This window comes from Bombina bombina, chromosome 7 (assembly GCF_027579735.1).
Source record: "Bombina bombina isolate aBomBom1 chromosome 7, aBomBom1.pri, whole genome shotgun sequence".
Classification (NCBI taxonomy): Eukaryota; Metazoa; Chordata; class Amphibia; order Anura; family Bombinatoridae; genus Bombina; species Bombina bombina.
This window is the reverse complement of record NC_069505.1, coordinates 172,403,927-172,422,868: the sequence shown is the minus strand read 5'-3', so window position 1 is coordinate 172,422,868 and position 18,942 is coordinate 172,403,927. Positions and strand designations below refer to the sequence as shown.

The window sequence follows — 18,942 nt, the reverse complement described above, 5'->3', positions numbered from 1 at the left end:
GCCCCCACTTGAGGGTCAAGTTGGAAAACACATCCGAATGAAGTTCCCACTCCCCGGGATGAAAAGTCTGTCTGCTCAAAAAATCCGCTTCCCAATTGTCCACTCCTGGGATATGGATAGCAGAAAGACAGCAGTTGTGGGTCTCCGCCCACTGAATAATTCAGGCCACCTCTGTCATGGCCAAGGAACACCGAGTTCCCCCCTGGTGGTTGATGTAGACCATCGAGGTTATGTTGTCCAACTGGAATCTGATAAACCGGGCTAAGGCTGAGGCCAGAAGAGCATTGAAGATTGCTCTCAGCTCCAATATGTTTATGGGCAGGACTGACTCCTCCTGGATCCATAAGCCCTGAGCCTTCAACAAGCCCCATACTGCTCCCCAACCTAGAAGGCTGGCATCCGTGATCACAATCACCCAGGAGGGTCTGCGGAAGCAAGTACCCTGGGAGAGATGATCCTGAGAAAGCCACCACGGAAGAGAGTCTATTGACGCCTGATCTAGATCTATACAAGGAGAGAGGTCCGTATAGTCCCAGTTCCATTGTCTGAGCATGCATAACTGCAGAGGTCTGAGATGGAACTGAGCAAATGGAATAATGTCCATGGAAGCCACCATCAGACCGATTACCTCCATACATTGAGCCACTGACGGCTGTGGAGAGGACTGAAGGGCAAGAAAAGAGTCGAAAATCTTTCTTTTTCTGACCTCTGTCAGAAAAATCTTCATTAACAGGGAGTCTATTATGGTCCCCAAAAATACGACCCTTGTAGCTGGAACCAGAGAACTTTTTTCCCCGATTCACCTTCCATCCGTGGGATCAAAGAAAAGATAACAAGATCTCCGTATGAGATTCTGCTTGTTGAAAAGATGGCAAGAATGTTGTCTAGATAAGGTGCCACTGCAATGCCCCGAGATCGAAGCACAGCTAAAAGAGCACCCAGAACTTTTTAAAAAAATTCTGGGAGCTGTGGCAAGGCTGATTGGAAGGGCCGCAAACTGGAAATGATTGTCCAAAAAGGCGAATCTCAGAAACTTGTGATGGTCCCTGTAAATGGGAACATGAAGGTATGTATCCTTTAGGTCTATTGTTGTCATGAACTGACCCTCTTGTATCAAGGGAAGAATGGAGCGTATAGTCTCCATCTTGAAGGATGGCACTCTGAGAAACTTGTTTAAACATTTTAGATCTAGGATTGGTCGAAAAGTTCCCTCCTTTTTGGGAACTACGAACAGATTTGAGTAAAATCCCAGACCCCTTTCCTGAAAGGGAACTGGATCTATTACCCCCCGGGCGGCAAGGTCCTTGACACAATGTAAGAACGCCTCTCTTTTTATCTGGTATACAGATAATCTGGAGAGGAGAAACCTGCTTCTGGGAGGAAAAGATTTGAAGTCTATTTTGTATCCCTAGGAGACAATGTCCACCGCCCAGGGATCCGGTACATCTCTTATCCAAGCCTGGGAAAAAAGAGAGTCTGCCCCCTACAAGATACGCTATCCCTTATTCCAGGACTAGTTGGGCTTCCAGGAAGGCTTGGCTTGATCTTGCTTGGAGAAAGGGGAGGAAGACTTGCCTTTAAAGTTACGAAAGGAATGAAAATTACTCTGACGTCCCTTCTGCTTATTCTTTTTATCTTGAGGAAGAAAAGAACCCTTCCCTCCAGTAATATCTGAGATAATTTCCGCCAAACCAGGTCCAAACAAGGTCTTACCCTTGTAAGGAATAGCCATGAACTTAGATTTAGATAAAACATCCGCAGACCAGGACTTCAACCACAAAGCCCTGCGGGCTAGGACCGCAAAACTAGAAATTTTGGCTCCCAGTTTAATAACCTGAAAGGAAGCATCTGTAATGAAGGAATTGTCTAACTTGAGAGCCTTAATCCTGTCCTGGATCTCATCAAGAGGGGTATCCGACTGAAGAGATTCAAACAACGCATCAAACCAGTAAGCCGCAGCGCTGGTAACAGTGGCGATACACACCACAGGTTGCCATTGTAGACCCTGGTGGACATAAATCTTTTTTTAGTAAAGCCTCCAATTTTTTTATCCATTGGATCTTTAAAAGAACAACTATCCTCTATGGGAATAGTAGTCCTCTAGGCCAAAGTGGAGATTGCTCCTTCTATCTTAGGAACCGTCTGCCACGACTCCTTAATAGAATCCGCTATAGGAAATATCTTCTTAAAAATAGGAGATGGAGAAAAGGGAATACCAGGTCTTTCCCATTCTCAAGCAATAATCGCCGCAGAATGGTCAGGAACCGGAAAAACCTCCACCGCGGAGGGAGCATCAAAGTATTTGTTCAATTTTCTAGACTTTTAGGATTGACTATGATAGTTATGTCGGAGTCGTCCAAAGTAGCCAAAACCTCCTTAAGTAATAAGCGAAGGTGTTCCAGCTTAAATCTAAAGGATACCACACTTCAGCATCAGAAGGAGGAATTACACACAAACCTAGAAAATCTGGATTGAGAAGATAAAAATAGTCTCCAAGAACCTCTCAGGATCAACTTCCCGGAAGCACCTACAGCTCGAGGACAACTGAACGAGCATACTACCCCTGGCAGATGAAAACCCAAAACGCCTAAGCAGGGCCAAACACCGGAAAAAAGGAGACAACATAATCTGCAGCACTCCAAAATTATGGGAGCAGATGAGATCCCGGAAGAAGAAAAAAAAACAAAAAAGGCCCTAAATTCCTGATACCGATGACCAGAAGGCCAGCCCCAAGGAAAGGGGACAAAAGGCCCAATCTGCCTCGACCCGAAGGAAGTACCGTCATCAAGGAAACAGAGTCCAAGAGGACAACTCAAAGGAAGCTTCAAGGAGGAGATGCAACCAGAACCTGGCACCACGGATTTTCATGGAATCCCCTGAACCTCCAACCCACTATGGGAAGGAGAAAAAACTCTAGCACCTGAACTAAAAGAACCCAGGAGCCTACAGAGTACGTCTTAGCAGGATCCGAACCTCGGAAACCCCGCCACCTAAGCATGAATAAGACAATTAGGACGGATCACAATCCCCTCTGATGCCCCCAGAAGAATAAACGAGGACCAGCCTGACGTCTAGGAACGAAAGGCCCCCTATAACTTGTAAAAGAAAACAAGAAAACAAAACTCAAAATAAGAGTGAGCCACTCAGCACCCCAACCGGACCAGCCAGGTACAACGGGCACCACGTGTCTGATATAGACCCAAAGGGACAGAAACTAGTACCCAACCAGGACCAGCCTGATACATAGGGAACCCAAGAACTGTCCAAGGCCACAGAAAGTCGCAACCCTAGAAGGGATAGACAAATTAAACAGACAAACGGTAGACTTAACAGTGTCCTAACCTTTCATATAACTTCCGCAGAAGCGCCAATGTGACCACAAAATTGCTTGTATCAAATGCCAGAGAAGAAAATGTTTCCAAAGGAATAAATTATAACAGACATGAGCTTTCAAAATTAAAAAAAAAATACATCCTAACCGGATCAAGATAAAAAAAGAGGGCCACACCATAACGCCCAAGAAGAAAGGACACACTAACAGGACCAGCCGGTCAGAGATCTAATTCTTCCAGAGCTCAGAACTGGAAGAAGAAACGCAAAAAAAAAAAAGGAGACAAGGAGATTGATTCATCCCCATTCGTCTAACCCTGCTTGCTGTCTGGAACGGCAGACCGAGGATCCACCAACCCATTAAGACTGGGATCTTCCAGCACTGCTAAAACATGCCTCAGCAGGACACGAAGGCACACCAGTCTATAACGAAAGGCAAGACTTACCTCCGCCAGGGCAACTGATGACCCTGGCCCCGAGGGTTGGACCTCTGAAGCCCAGAGGAAACCGCTTCCCCAGAGGGCTGATCTGAACCAGACGATCCAACGCCTGACGAGCCCTGGTTAACAGAACACTGACAATATCTTCCTGGAAGATGTAAATGCGCCAATGCCATTGATACGGCCATGCAGAACTGTGCCGTAACTTCTGGAGGAAACAATCCTCCATAACTTGGAGATTGTAAATATGGACAAAAAATAAACGGCACCTTCCACCCCCAATGGCTGAGGCACTCACCACCTCCTATGACCCAGACTCTAGGGAAACAGACTCTCTCCGTTGCTACATGGTCAGGAATACGGAAATGGAGAACAGAAGCATGACCACGCCCGGTCACAAGGTGCACCGACCAGTCCAAGAAAAAGCATGCCAGTCCGCCAAAAAAAAAAAGGCTGGTATGTTCCGAATATAGCCACAAGCCCAAGTATCACTACACATTAGCAGACAGAATCACATAACAAACAAGATTAAAGTCCCCCCTGTTCAATAACCCCCCTCAGGAGATATTAACTCTTGATTCCATAAGATAAAAGGAGTCCCACTGAGACCCTGTCTTCTTCATTACATTTCCATATTGAAAGTAAAGTGAAACGATCTTACCGGAATCTACGCCGTGGAACAGGAACACGGCTCTTCAAGTGTGACAGATAGTGGCATCGCTTCTGACATTGACTTGAGAGAAGAAAGTAGGCAGCGAAACTTGTCAACGCTGATTGCTTATGGAGCTATTAATATGAGTCTGGATGGGTTCGCAGAAAGACTCTCCCTGCATCTCCGGACTCTAACTTTTATCCATACTCTCACTGAGAGGCTGACAGGACTACTTTAAACTCCAGTCCCAGTCTGAAGAGTACTACCCTCCATAAGAGACTGTACTGAAATCTTCTGACACTTCTCTGCCAACCTCCTGTGACGAGAGGCAAAGAATGAATGGGGGATGAGGGAAGTGGGGAAGGTATTTAAGCCTTTGGCTGGGGTGTCTTTGACTCCTCCTGGTGGCCAGGTTCCGAATTCCCAAAAGTAATGAATGCAGCTGTGGACTCTCCCCGTTTATGAAGAAAAGGGTACAATTAGCACACATTTTTACAGTCATCACTGAAGGTCCTATTTATTGTTAGTGCTGGGAAATTCTAGCATTTTTTTTTAAATAATAGGACTTGTCACCACTTCAAGGAGTATTAAACAGGATAAAGTCCATCAGTGTTGGGAAAGTTGAATAGTGTGTGTGTGTGTGTACAAATTACCTGAAGTACAACAAAATGGAACAACGAGTAAATGTTGTGTTGTGTTTTGGTGAGTTAAGGATATATATATATATTTTTTAAATATTTTTATTGAGGTACTCAAAATAGGCATACAAACAGTATAAGTATACAAAAAGAAAAAAAGTCATACAGTGAGTTGTCACATAATATCAAAGGAAAAATATGCAACCCAGCTTAGTTTAACAACGATGTGACAAACCTTCCATACAATACACTAGTAAAATAATACACAGTTAAAGGGACACTGAACCCAAATTTTTTATTTTGTGATTCAGATAGAGCATGCAATTTTAAGCAACTTTGTAATTTACTCCTATTATCAATTTTTCTTCGTTTTCTTGCTATTTTTTATTTGAAAAAGAAGGTATCTAAGCTTTTATTTGTTTCAGAACTCTGGATAGCACTTTTTTATTGGTGGATGAATTTATCCACCAATCAGCAAGAACAACCCAGGTTGTTCACCAAAAATGGGCCGGCATCTAAACTTACATTCTTGCATTTCAAATAAAGATACCAAGAGAATGAAGAAAATTTGATAAAATGAATAAATTCGAAAGTTGCTTAAAATGGCATGCTCTATCTGAATCACGAAAGAAAAAATTTGGGTTCAGTGTCCCTTTAAAGGGACAGTTTACTCAATTTTTCTCCCCTTTAATTTGTTCCCAATGATCCACTTTACCTGCTGGAGTGTATTAAATTGTTTACAAGTAGCTCCTTTACCCTTATATTGGCATTTGAAATTGTTAATTTAGCATGTGGTATCCCCATCTATTCTGAAAGTTTGTGGCCGCGCGTACCAGCTATAGATAAGCTTTGTAAACACAGCCAGCAGAAGAAATTACACTCCCAGTGTGATAAAGCAGAGATAAGGTAATAAAATGTTGATTTTCCATTGTTCTCTCAAAGTATTGGTGATTGTTTTAAGGACAGATATAAGATAAAGAAGCAGGTATATGTGCACAATGTGATACAGTAATGAGATCTGATTATACCTACAAGCTCAACCAATTTTATTAGGCTGTGGCTTCAAAACACAAAATCAGAGCTTTAATATACAGAAATAAACCTTAAAAAGCTAATTTTCATACATTTTTTACTCTGCAGTTGGTAAAAAAAGCAATTGTAAACCCATTAAGGGAAAAACTATTTTACGGTATACTGTCCCTTTAAGGACAGCAAAGTTAATATGTAGTGCCTATACAAAAGGGAACCTTCCCTAGCCAACACTAGAGGTCACTCTTGGACCTAAAATAAGGGAACATATATGAAAGTGAGGGTAGGTAAAGTAGAATAGAGAGACCACTCTTATATCTGACATTTATGAACTCGAATTTTATCATTTATTTTTCTGTGATGCTAAATTTAAATGTGATGGGTAGCAGATACTAAAAATTACACCTTTATATGTCTGATTTAGAGAGAGTTTACTGAAGGGTACTAAACTCTTCTGCCCTCTTACCAATCTTGGAATAGTTTGCAATATACTCAAGAGATACACACCAATTCAAAAAATGAGTCGGCTAGATGTCCTATCTTATGAAACACTAGGCATATATTAGCTATACAGATTTTGGATAAGGATATATTTTGTTGATGTCTATTAGACAGCAAAACTTTGCAAGAGATTAACATTCAGACCAGGAACTATATCAGCTACACAAACAGCACATGCTCATTCTTATTATTTTGCATTTCCACAGATTATGTTTATATACTGTCCCACAACACAACTCCATAAAATACATTTTATTATTTAGAGATCTGGGTTATGTAGAGTTACAGAGACCGGGCGTCTGGCTATACCAGAGTGAAAACTCACAGTTGGCTAGGAAACCCTTTAATATTTTTTTCGTTTTTGTTTGTGCTAATCTAAACTTTTAACTTTAAAATAAGGAATTTAGAAATTCAATAAGTAGAAGATCATATACAAAAAAAATATGCATGTGTGCCAGACATTCTTACTCAAATGCAAAAAAGCAGAGCAGACTTATTTATACATACTGTAAAGTTTTAAATCCTTTTATTCTATGCTATCAAGTTTACCTATATAGAGCTGTATTTCTAAGACATACCTGTGTTTGTTTTCCAACAGTTTTAGTCGGCCTTAATGTTTTTTTGTTATACCACTTGCCGCTCATCTTTATTTTACAAACAGTGGTGGATCCAGATTTGTTTTTTGTTTCTCTGGAAATTACTGCAGAATCAGGGTAGTTCTCCAAGGCATTCTTTTAAAAAAGAAAATCATATGAAAAAAAATTCAATGTAATATACTGACACATTATTAAAACATTATTTATAGCTCCTAATGTTATCAAGGTGCACAACATACATATGACAGTGCTGTAATCCTCACAATAAATAACAATGTATAAATAAAACTTAAATTATGCTTACCTGACAATTTTCTTTTCTTCAGATGGAAAGAGTCCACAGCTGCATTCATTACTTTTGGAAATTCAGAACCTGGCTACCAGGAGGAGGCAAAGACACCCCAGCCAAAAGTCTTAAATACCTCCCCCACTTCCCTCATCCCCCAGTCATTCTGCCGAGGGAAAAAGGAACAGTAGAAGAAATATCAGGGTGAAAAGGTGCCAGAAGAACAAAAATAACACAGACGCCCCACAGAAAAATACGGGCAGGGAGCTGTGGACTCTTTCCATCTGAAGAAAAGAAAATTATCAGGTAAGCATAATTTTTTTTCAACTTTTTGAAGTTTTTCTTCATAAATGGAAAGAGCCCACAGCTGCATTTATTACTTTTGGGAAAACAATACCCAAGCTATAGAGGACACTAAATGCAAAAATGGGAGGGTACAAGAGGCGGCACCAGGCCTAAAAACCCCTACCCAACATCATCCCACTTCGTCCGAAGCCGAGAACAACTTTGAAAAAAAGGAAGAGGCCCAAGGACACTGACTGCAGATAGTCCACAAGCCTTGCTAGAGACCGCAGGAACTAGACTCGACTGAGTCAACAGCCTCCAGGAGACACCGTCGCCCAGCAGTCGGCCTGCAAACAACACACCCTTTACTAAAGAAAGGGAACAAGCTACCATATTCTTCCACAAAGAAGAAAAAACACAGAGAAAACAGGAATGTACTTGTAAAGCGCGGCTAATCACCCTTAAGTGACTCAAGGCGCTGCTCATCTTATCAACCTCGAAAGGAGGAGGGCTGAGTAGACCTCGCCGGGGATCGAACTTGCAACCCTCGGTTTGCTACAGTGCAGCGTAGCCACAGTGCATTAGTATGCTGAGCTAGCTGACCAGCTAGTATAAGGAACTCCAGACCAGCAGAGACCCACCAGTCTCATAGAAACAAGGGGAGGCAACGCCCAGACCTCAGAAAAACAGAAACCACGGGATAAAGCCGGGAGTCTGAAAAAGAAGAGGATCTTCCCCTAACACAGTGCAACCGCATTCTAAAAAGCAACTGAAGACGAAGGTCCCCAAGTCGCTAAGAGCCGCCAGTCCTTCCCACAAATCTTGAACATGGAGAAAGGAGAAACCTCAAGAGGCTTACCGCACCTCAAATGCTTCGAGGATGAATTTAGCAGAGCAACAGATCCAGATCCTGCTCCAACACCGGACTAGTCCAAGAGACACATATGTCTGATAGACAGGGGGGACAGAAAGACCCCACCCACAAGCCCCCAGGGAATGGAAAGAAAAAGGGGTGACTCACCCACCCCAACAGAGCTTGGGTGCCAACCCAATCCGCTTCTCCAAAATAAGGCACTCCCAAGGAGAACCCCCTGGGACCTGGAACAGAGAAAAGTGCAATAGATCTGTAGGAAGACCTGTCACAGCTCTCTTAAGACAGTCTACGTAAAGAGATCAAATTCCCACAGGTGGAACAGAGCCTACAGAGCAGCAGATGCTGCCCCTTACAGAAATAAGCCACCTGATCCAACCTCCTACACACAGGGCAGGACAAAGACCCTCCAGAGAGAGGAAACCCCAGCTCTTAGGGAAGACCAACTATCCCCTCAAAAGAGAAGGGCATAGATGAGAACAGCGTACATGTCCACAAGACATGAAGCCATAGTATGATCAAAACAAGGACCGAGTGAAAAAATCATCCAGACACCACAGTTGACCCAACAGAGAAAAAAACTCCTCATGAAGAGGAGCACACTCTGTCCAAAGGACAAGTCAGGCCTTCAAGTTTATAACCAGTACCCGAAGGTAGATATGAACTCTGGCCTCCTGCTTGCAAGCCCAATGAGCTACCCCCTATGTCGCAAAATAGGGTCCCTGAAAAAACTTAAGTCTCCAGACATTCAAGAAGGATCCAAGACAAGAACCCTGGACCCAGAATAATCCTAGAACGAACGACACCCCCAGGGAACACAAGATACCCAGTCTGAAGCAATCAGACCTCACAGGGAATGAAAATCAGGAAACCCGGAGTACAGGACTCACTCGTAATTCCCAGCCCAAAGGGAAGAGAACACCCTTAGCCGGAGGACAACACCCCTTGCTAGGCCGCAACAAAGTCACGCAATTTCTCTAGAGCCCAAAGGCCCCAAGGGCAACACTAAGGGAAATGAAAACAAGAACAGAGTCACCCGAAAGAGAGTAGAAAGAAAGGCTAGTCTCCATAATCCTTTCAGATTAACGTTCCAGAGGACCACACCCAAGGGAGAAGGAATGCAAAGCATCCCGAACCCAGGCAGAAAAACATCCCCGAAGCAAAAGCTTAGAAAAAGAGACAACACCTCCTATCTCCCCTGATATGGAGATGACCAACTCCCAAAGGAAGACAGAGCCTCACAGTCTTCATGTCCTAATTAAGAGGTCAAAGCCGCCAGAAAAAACGGACGAAGTCCAAAAAGTCTTGACCCAAAGGAACAGAACCTCTAGAAGGATCAAGTCCTAAAAGGACACTTCCAAAGAGACCATGAAAGGCAAAACCGTAAGAACGGCGGTATGAAGGACCTAAATCCTCCAAGCCTCCAACCCACAACGGGAAGGAACACTCTAGTTCCCGGAAAAAAAAATCGGAAACGACTGAGCATATCGCCACGGACCTCAACGGAGTCCCGGCCCACTAGATTGAAAGGCGAATGAGGACTGAACCAATCCCCCATGCCTCTAAGCAACCACTGACCCTTAAGTCCTCTCAGGATGCTAGTTTAAGCTTGTAAAATAAAACAAAAAACAACAAATCACATTGTGATCACTAGGCGCCGTCACCGGACCAACCGGACATAAAAAGGTGCTATGTGTCTGATCTAGGCCTCAAAGGCAGAAGGATTTGTACTCAGTCAGAACCAGCCTGAAACCAAGGGCCTCAGCACTGTCAAGGCCACATAGAGTCTCCCCCGAGATGGAGGGATAAAGAACAGTCAGACAGACTTTTGTAAACAGTGCAACCACAAAATCACGAGTTTCAATTTCAGAGAAGAAAGTTCCCAAAGGAAACAGCACCCCCAACATGAGCTTTAGACCAAATAAATATCATCCTCACCGGATGAAAATAAAAGATAAGGCAACCCGTAGGTTATCGCCCAGGAAGAACGGACAGACCCGCAGGACCAGCCCAACAGGGGTCAAAGACTTCCAAGCTCAGAACTGGCAAAGGATACACAAATAACAAAGACTATAAGAAGATTACTGCATCCCCTTATATCTATGTCTAAGACTGAGAATCCCCAGAACCATTAAGAGTGGGATCCTCCAGCAACGCCAAAAACGTGCCTTAGTAGAAAAACGAAGGCGCACCAGTGTAGAACGAAAGGCGCAACATACCTCCGCCAGGACAAAAGAAAAAACATAATTTATGCTTACCTGATAAATTTATTTCTCTTGTAGTGTATCCAGTCTACAGATCATCCATTACTTGTGGGATATTCTCCTTCCCAACAGGAAGTTGCAAGAGGATCACCCACAGCAGAGCTGCTATATAGCTCCTCCCCTCACTGCCATATCCAGTCATTCGACCGAAACAAGCCGAGAAAGGAGAAACCATAGGGTGCAGTGGTGACTGTAGTTTAATTAAAATTTAGACCTGCCTGAAAAGGACAGGGCGGGCCGTGGACTGGATACACTACAAGAGAAATAAATTTATCAGGTAAGCATAAATTATGTTTTCTCTTGTTAAGTGTATCCAGTCCACGGATCATCCATTACTTGTGGGATACCAATACCAAAGCTAAAGTACACGGATGATGGGAGGGACAAGGCAGGAACTTAAACGGAAGGAACCACTGCCTGTAGAACCTTTCTCCCAAAAACAGCCTCCGAAGAAGCAAAAGTATCAAATTTGGAAAATTTGGAAAAAGTATGAAGGGAAGCCACAGCTCTAGTAGAATGAGCTGTAATCCTTTCAGGAGGCTGCTGTCCAGCAGTCTCATAGGCTAAACGGATTATACTCCGAAGCCAAAAAGAAAGGGAGGTTGCCAAGGCCTTCTGACCTCTCCTCTGTCCAGAGTAAACAACAAACAGGTTAGATGTTTGGCGAAAATCTTTAGTAGCCTGTAAGTAAAACTTCAAGGCACGGACTACGTCTAGATTATGCAAAAGATGTTCCTTCTTTGAAGAAGGATTAGGACATAATGATGGAACAACAATCTCTTGATTGATATTCTTGTTAGAAACCACCTTAGGTAAAAACCCAGGTTTTGTACGCAGAACAACTTTATCTGAATGAAAGATCAGATAAGGAGAATCACAATGTAAGGCAGATAACTCAGAGACTCTTCGAGCCGAGGAAATAGCCATCAAAAACAAAACTTTCCAAGATAAAAGCTTAATATCAATGGAATGAAGGGGTTCAAACGGAACACCCTGAAGAACTTTAAGAACCAAGTTTAAGCTCCACGGAGGAGCAACAGCTTTAAACACAGGTTTAATTCTAGCCAAAGCCTGACAAAAGGCCTGGACGTCTGGATGCTCTGCCAGACGTTTGTGTAAAAGAATAGACAGAGCTGAAATCTGTCCCTTTAGCGAACTAGCGGATAAACCCTTTTCTAAACCCTCTTGTAGAAAGGCTAATATCCTAGGAATCCTAACCTTACTCCATGAGTAACTCTTGGATTCACACCAATATAAATATTTACGCCATATCTTATGGTAAATTTTTCTTGTCACAGGTTTCCGAGCCTGTATTAATGTATCAATAACCGAATCCGAAAACCCACGCTTTGATAGAATCAAGCGTTCAATTTCCAGGCAGTCAGCCTCAGAGAAATTAGGTTTGGATGGTTGAAAGGACCCTGAATTAGAAGGTCCTGCCTCAGAGGAAGAGACCATGGTGGACAGGACGACATGTCCACTAGGTCTGCATACCAGGTCCTGCGTGGCCACGCAGGCGCTATCAGAATTACCGATGCCCTCTCCTGTTTGATCCTGGCAATCAGCCGAGGTAGCAACGGAAATGGTGGAAACACATAAGCTATGTTGAAAACCCAAGGGGCTGCTAATGCATCTACCAGCACCGCTCCCGGGTCCCTGGACCTGGATCCGTAACAAGGAAGCTTCGCGTTCTGGCGAGATGCCATGAGATCCAGATCCGGTTTGCCCCAACGACGAATCAGTTGAGCAAATACCTCCGGGTGAAGTTCCCACTCTCCCGGATGAAAAGTCTGGCGACTTAGGAAATCCGCCTCCCAGTTCTCTACGCCTGGGATGTGAATCGCTGACAGGTGGCAAGAGTGAGACTCTGCCCAGCGAATTATCTTCGAGACTTCCAACATCGCTAGGGAACTCCTGGTTCCCCCTTGATGATTGATGTAAGCCACAGTCGTGATATTGTCCACCTGAAATCTGATGAACCTCAGCTTTGCTAACTGAGGCCAAGCCAGAAGAGCATTGAATATTGCTCTTAATTCTAGAATGTTTATTGGGAGGAGTTTCTCCTCCTGAGTCCACGATCCCTGAGCCTTCAGGGAATTCCAGACTGCTCCCCAGCCTAGAAGGCTGGCATCCGTTGTTACAATCGTCCAATCTGGCCTGCGAAAGGTCATTCCTTTGGACAGATGAACCGGTGACAACCACCAGAGAAGCGAATCCCTGGTCTCCTGGTCCAGATTTAGCAAAGGGGACAGATCTGAGTAATCCCCGTTCCATTGACTGAGCATGCATAGTTGCAGTGGTCTGAGATGCAGGCGCGCAAATGGCACTATGTCCATTGCCGCTACCATTAAGCCGATTACCTCCATGCACTGAGCTACCGATGGGCTTGGAATGGAATGAAGGACACGGCAAGCATTGAGAATCTTTGATAACCTGGACTCCGTCAGGTAAATCTTCATCTCTACAGAATCTATAAGAGTCCCTAGAAAAGAAACCCGTGTGAGTGGTAACAGAGAACTCTTTTCCACGTTCACTTTCCACCCATGCGACCTCAGAAATGCTAGAACTATCTCTGTATGAGACTTTGCATTTTGAAAACTTGACGCTTGTATCAGAATGTCGTCTAGGTACGGAGCCACCGCTATGCCTCGTGGTCTTAGTACCGCCAGAAGTGAACCCAGAACCTTCGTAAAAATTCTCGGGGCCGTGGCTAACCCGAAGGGAAGAGCCACAAACTGGTAATGCCTGTCTAGAAAGGCAAACCTTAGGTACCGATAATGATCTTTGTGAATCGGTATGTGAAGGTAAGCATCCTTTAAGTCCACTGTGGTCATATATTGACCCTCTTGGATCATTGGTAGGATGGTTCGAATGGTTTCCATCTTGAACGATGGTACCCTTAGGAATTTGTTTAAGATCTTTAAGTCCAAGATTGGTCTGAAGGCTCCCTCTTTTTTGGGAACCACAAATAGATTTGAGTAAAATCCTTGTCCCTGTTCCGATCGCGGAACTGAGTGGATCACCCCCATGATTAAGAGGTCTTGTACACATTGTAGAAATGCCTCTCTCTTTACTAGGTTTGTCGATAACCTCGAAAGATGGAACCTCCCTTGTGGAGGAGAGGATTTGAAATCCAGAAGGTATCCCTGAGATATAATCTTTAATGTCCAGGGATCCTGCACATCTCTTGCCCAAGCCTGAGCAAAGAGAGAAAGTCTGCCCCCCACTAAATCCGTCTCTGGATAGGGGGCCCTGACTTCATGCTGTCTTAGGGGCGGGAGTAGGCTTTCTGGCCTGCTTGCCCTTGTTCCATGACTGTTTGCCTTTCCAACCTTGTCTGTAACGAGCAGTAGTTCCTTCCTGTTTTGGAGCGGAGGAAGTCGATGCTGCTCCTGCCTTGAAGTTACGAAAGGCACGGAAATTAGACTGTTTGGCCTTTGGTTTGGCCCTGTCCTGAGGAAGGGCGTGGCCCTTACCTCCCGTAATGTCAGCAATAATTTCCTTCAAGCCGGGCCCGAATAAGGTCTGCCCTTTGAAAGGAATGTTAAGTAGTTTAGACTTGGAAGTTACATCCGCTGACCAGGATTTAAGCTAGAGCGCTCTGAGCGCCTGTATGGCGAATCCGGAATTTTTAGCCGTAAGTTTGGTTAGATGCACTACGGCATCCGAAACAAACGCATTAGCCAGCTTAAGGGTTCTAATCTTGCTCAAAGACTCATCCAATGGTGCTGTGCGAATCGCCTCTTCCAGAGACTCAAACCAGAATGCCGCTGCAGCAGTGACAGGCGCAATGCATGCAAGAGGCTGTAATATAAAACCTTGTTGAACAAACATTTTCTTAAGGTAACCCTCTAATTTTTTATCCATTGGATCTGAGAAAGCACAGCTATCCTCCACCGGGATAGTGGTACGCTTGGCTAACGTAGAAACTGCTCCCTCCACCTTAGGGACCGTCTGCCATAAGTCTCGTGTGGTGGCGTCTATAGGGAACATTTTTCTAAATATCGGGGGAGGGGAAAAAGGCACACCGGGTCTATCCCACTCTTTACTGATAATTTCTGTAAGTCTTTTTGGTATAGGAAAAACGTCAGTACACACCGGTACCGCATAGTATCTATCCAACCTACACAATTTCTCTGGAATTGCCACCGTGTCGCAATCATTCAGAGCTGCTAATACCTCCCCTAGTAACACACGGAGGTTCTCAAGCTTAAATTTAAAATTTCTGAATCCGGTCTCCCCGAATCAGAACCGTCACCGACAGAATGAAGCTCACCGTCCTCATGTTCTGCAAGTTGTGACGCAGTATCAGACATGGCTCTCGTGTCATCAGCGCGCTCTGTCCTTAACCCAGAGCTATCGCGTTTGCCCCTTAATTCGGGCATATTATATAATACTTCTTTCATAACATTAGCCATATCATGTAAAGTGATTTGTAAGGGCCTAGATGTACTAGGCGTCTCAATCCTACGCATCTCCCGAGCGGGAGACGCAGGTACTGACACGTGAGGAGAGTTAGGCGGCATAACTTCCCCCTCGTTGTCTGGTGATAGCTTCTTTATCGGTACAGATTGACTTTTATTCAAAGCAATATCAATACAATTGGTACACATCGTTCTATTGGGCTCCACATTGGCTTTTGAACATGATGAACAAACAGTTTCCTCTGAATCAGACATGTTAAAACAGACTTAGCAATGAAAATAACAAGCTTGGAAATCACTTTCAATAAGTTTTACAAGCAATATAAAAAACGCTGCAGCGCTTCAAAAATACAGATATAATTAAACAATTCTTAACAAGAAGTGTACTATTAGCAGAGGATTGCACCCATTAGCAAAAGGATGATTAACCCCTCGATAACCAAAACGGATAAAACAGATATCAATTAAGATTTAACGCTTTTAATCACAGTCAGCACACTGTCACAGATCTGCTGTGACTGATTACCTCCCTCACAAATGAAATTTGCAGACCCCTGAGCTCTCTAGAGACGTCCTGGATCAAGGAGGAAGAAGCAGAAAGACTGTGCAATAATTTTAACTGCGCAACAAGGCGCTAAAACAAGGGCCCTCCCACTCCAATCACAACAGTGGGAGCCCTGATATAACGGATTGCATGCAGAAAAATATGTTAGCCATGTGGAAAAAATCATGCCCAAAGCGATTTATCACCAAAGTACCTCACAAAAAAACGAATAACATGCCAGTAAACGTTTTATTAAAAAACAACATTTTTCAATGTCATGCAAAGCTATCACTAAGCCTGCTATCAGTCGCTACCACTGCAGAGAAGGCTTAAGTATTATTTCAGTGTTAACAGTATTTTCTCAGTCAAATTCTAGTCCCTAGAATATAACTCGACTGCGCATACATTTATCAGCCTGATACCAGTTGCTACTACTGCATTTAAGGCTGTACTTACATCATACGGTAAAAGCAGTATTTTCTTAGTCAATTCCATTCCCAGAAAATAAAGTACCGCACATACCTCATTTGCGGAGGACCCCGCATGCTATTCCCAGTCTGAAGTTACCCCACTCCTCAGAATGTCGAGAACAGCCAGTGGATCTTAGTTACGCCTGCTAAGATCATAGATAAAAAAACGCAGGCAGTTTCTTCTTCCAAATACTGCCTGAGATAGAAAAACAGCACACTCCGGTGCCATTTAAAATAACAAACTTTTGATTGAAGAATAGTTAATAGTTAAGTAAAAACTCCAGCTCCTCTCGCGACCTCCTCCTTTGTTGAGGGTTGCAAGAGAATGACTGGGTATGACATGTGAGGGGAGGAGCTATATAGCAGCTCTGCTTGGGTGATCCTCTTGCAACTTCCTGTTGGGAAGGAGAATATATCCCATAAGTAATGGATGACCCGTGGACTGAACACACTTAACAAGAGAAATTGTGTTTTCTCTTGTAAGGTGTATCCAGTCCACGGATCATCCATTACTTGTGGGATACCAATACCAAAGCTAAAGTACACGGATGAAGGGAGGGACAAAGCAGGTACTTAAACGGAAGGTACCACTGCCTGTAAAACCTTTCTCCCAAAAATAGCCTCCGAAGAAGCAAAAGTATTAAATTTGTAGAATTTTGAAAAAGTATGAAGCGAAGACCAAGTCGCCGCCTTGCAAATCTGTTCAACAGAAGCCTCATTTTTAAAGGCCCAAGTGGAAGCCACAGCTCTAGTAGAATGAGCTGTAATCCTTTCAGGAGGCTGCTGTCCAGAAGTCTCATAGGCTAAGCGGATTATGCTTCTTAGCCAAAAAGAAAGAGAGGTTGCCGAAGCCTTTTGACCTCTTCTCTGTCCAGAGTAAACAACAAACAAAGCAGATGTTTGACGAAAATCTTTGGTAGCTTGTAAGTAAAACTTTAAAGCATGAACCCCGTCCAGATTATGTAAAAGACGTTCCTTCTTTGAAGAAGGATTAGGACACAATGATGGAACAACAATTTCTTGATTGATATTCTTAGTAGATACCAGCTTAGGCAAAAACCCAGGTTTTGTACGCAGAACTACCTTATCTGCATGGAAGATCAGATAAGGAGAATTACATTGTAAAGCAGATAACTCGGATGACTCTACGAGCCGAGGAAATAGCCATCAAAAAAAGAACTTTCCAAGATAAAAGCTTGATATCTATGGAATGAAGAGGTTCAAACGGAACCCCTTGAAGAACTTTAAGAACCAAATTTAAGCTCCATGGAGGAGCAACAGGTTTAAACACAGGCTTGATTCTTACCAACGCCTGACAAAACGCCTGATCGTCTGGAACATCCGCCAGACGCTTGGGCAAAAGAATAGACAGTGAAGATCTGTCCCTTCAAAGAACTAGCTGATAATCCTTTCTCCAAACCCTCTTGGAGAAAAGATAATATCCTTGGAATCCTGACCTTACTCCATGAGTAGCCCTTGGATTCACACCAATAAAGATATTTACGCCATATCTTATGGTAGATTTTCCTGGTAACAGGCTTTCGTGCCTGTATTAAGGTATCAATGACAGACTCGGAGAAGCCACGCTTTGATAAAATCAAGCGTTCAATCTCCATGCAGTCAGTCTCAGAGAAATTAGATTTGGATGATTGAAAGGACCTTGAAGTAGAAGGTCTCGTCTCAAAGGCAGAGTCCAAGGTGGAAAGGATGACATGTCCACTAGGTCTGCATACCAGGTCCTGCGTGGCCACGCAGGCGCGATCAAAATCACTGATGCTCTCTCCTGCTTGATTTTGGCAATCAGTCGAGGGAGCAGAGGAAACGGTGGAAACACGTAAGCCAGGTTGAAAGACCAAGGCGCTGCTAGAGCATCTATCAGCGTCGCTTCTGGGTCCCTGGACCTGGATCCGTAATAAGGAAGCTTGGCGTTCTGGTTTGCCCCAACGATGAATCAATTGAGCTAACACCTCCGGATTGAGTTCCCACCCCCCTGGATGAAAAGTCTGACGACTTAGAAAATCCGCCTCCCAGTTCTCTACACCTGGGATATGGATCGCTGATAGGTAGCAAGAGTGTTTCTCTGCCCAGCGAATTATTTTGGAGACTTCTAACATCGCTAAGGAACTCCTTATTCTCCCTTGATGGTTGATGTAAGCCACAGTCGTGATGTTGTCCGACTGAAATCTGATGAACCTCAGGGTTGTTAACTGAGGCCAAGCCTGAAGAGCATTGACTATTGCCCTCAATTCCAGAATATTTATTGGGAGGAGTTTCTCCTCCTGAGTCCACGATCCCTGAGCCTTCAGGGAGTTCCAGACTGCACCCCAACCTAGAAGGCTGGCATCTGTCGTTACAATTGTCCAATCTGGCCTGCAAAAGGTCATACCTTTGGACAGATGGACCCGAGATAGCCACCAGAGAAGAGAATCTCTGGTCACTTGATCCAGATTTAGTAGAGGGGACAAATCTGTGTAATTCCCATTCCACTGACTGAGCATGCATAGTTGCAGCGGTCTGAGATGTAGGCGCGTAAACGGAACTATGTCCATTGCCGCTACCATTAAGCCGATTACCTCCATGCACTGAGCCACCGAAGGGCGCGGAATAGAATG

The 18,942-nt window shown here is 43.9% G+C and overlaps 1 protein-coding gene across 1 annotated transcript in view; it reads right to left on the bottom strand.

Annotated features, from left to right (window-relative positions):
* The window catches only part of QSER1 (glutamine and serine rich 1), a 368,580-nt gene that overhangs the window by 37,466 nt on the left and 312,172 nt on the right, over positions 1-18,942 (bottom strand). Inside the window, exon 11 of the mRNA XM_053720408.1 lies at positions 7,169-7,321. Coding sequence (XP_053576383.1) covers positions 7,169-7,321 — 153 coding nt within the window. The remainder of the gene's footprint in view (positions 1-7,168; positions 7,322-18,942) is intronic.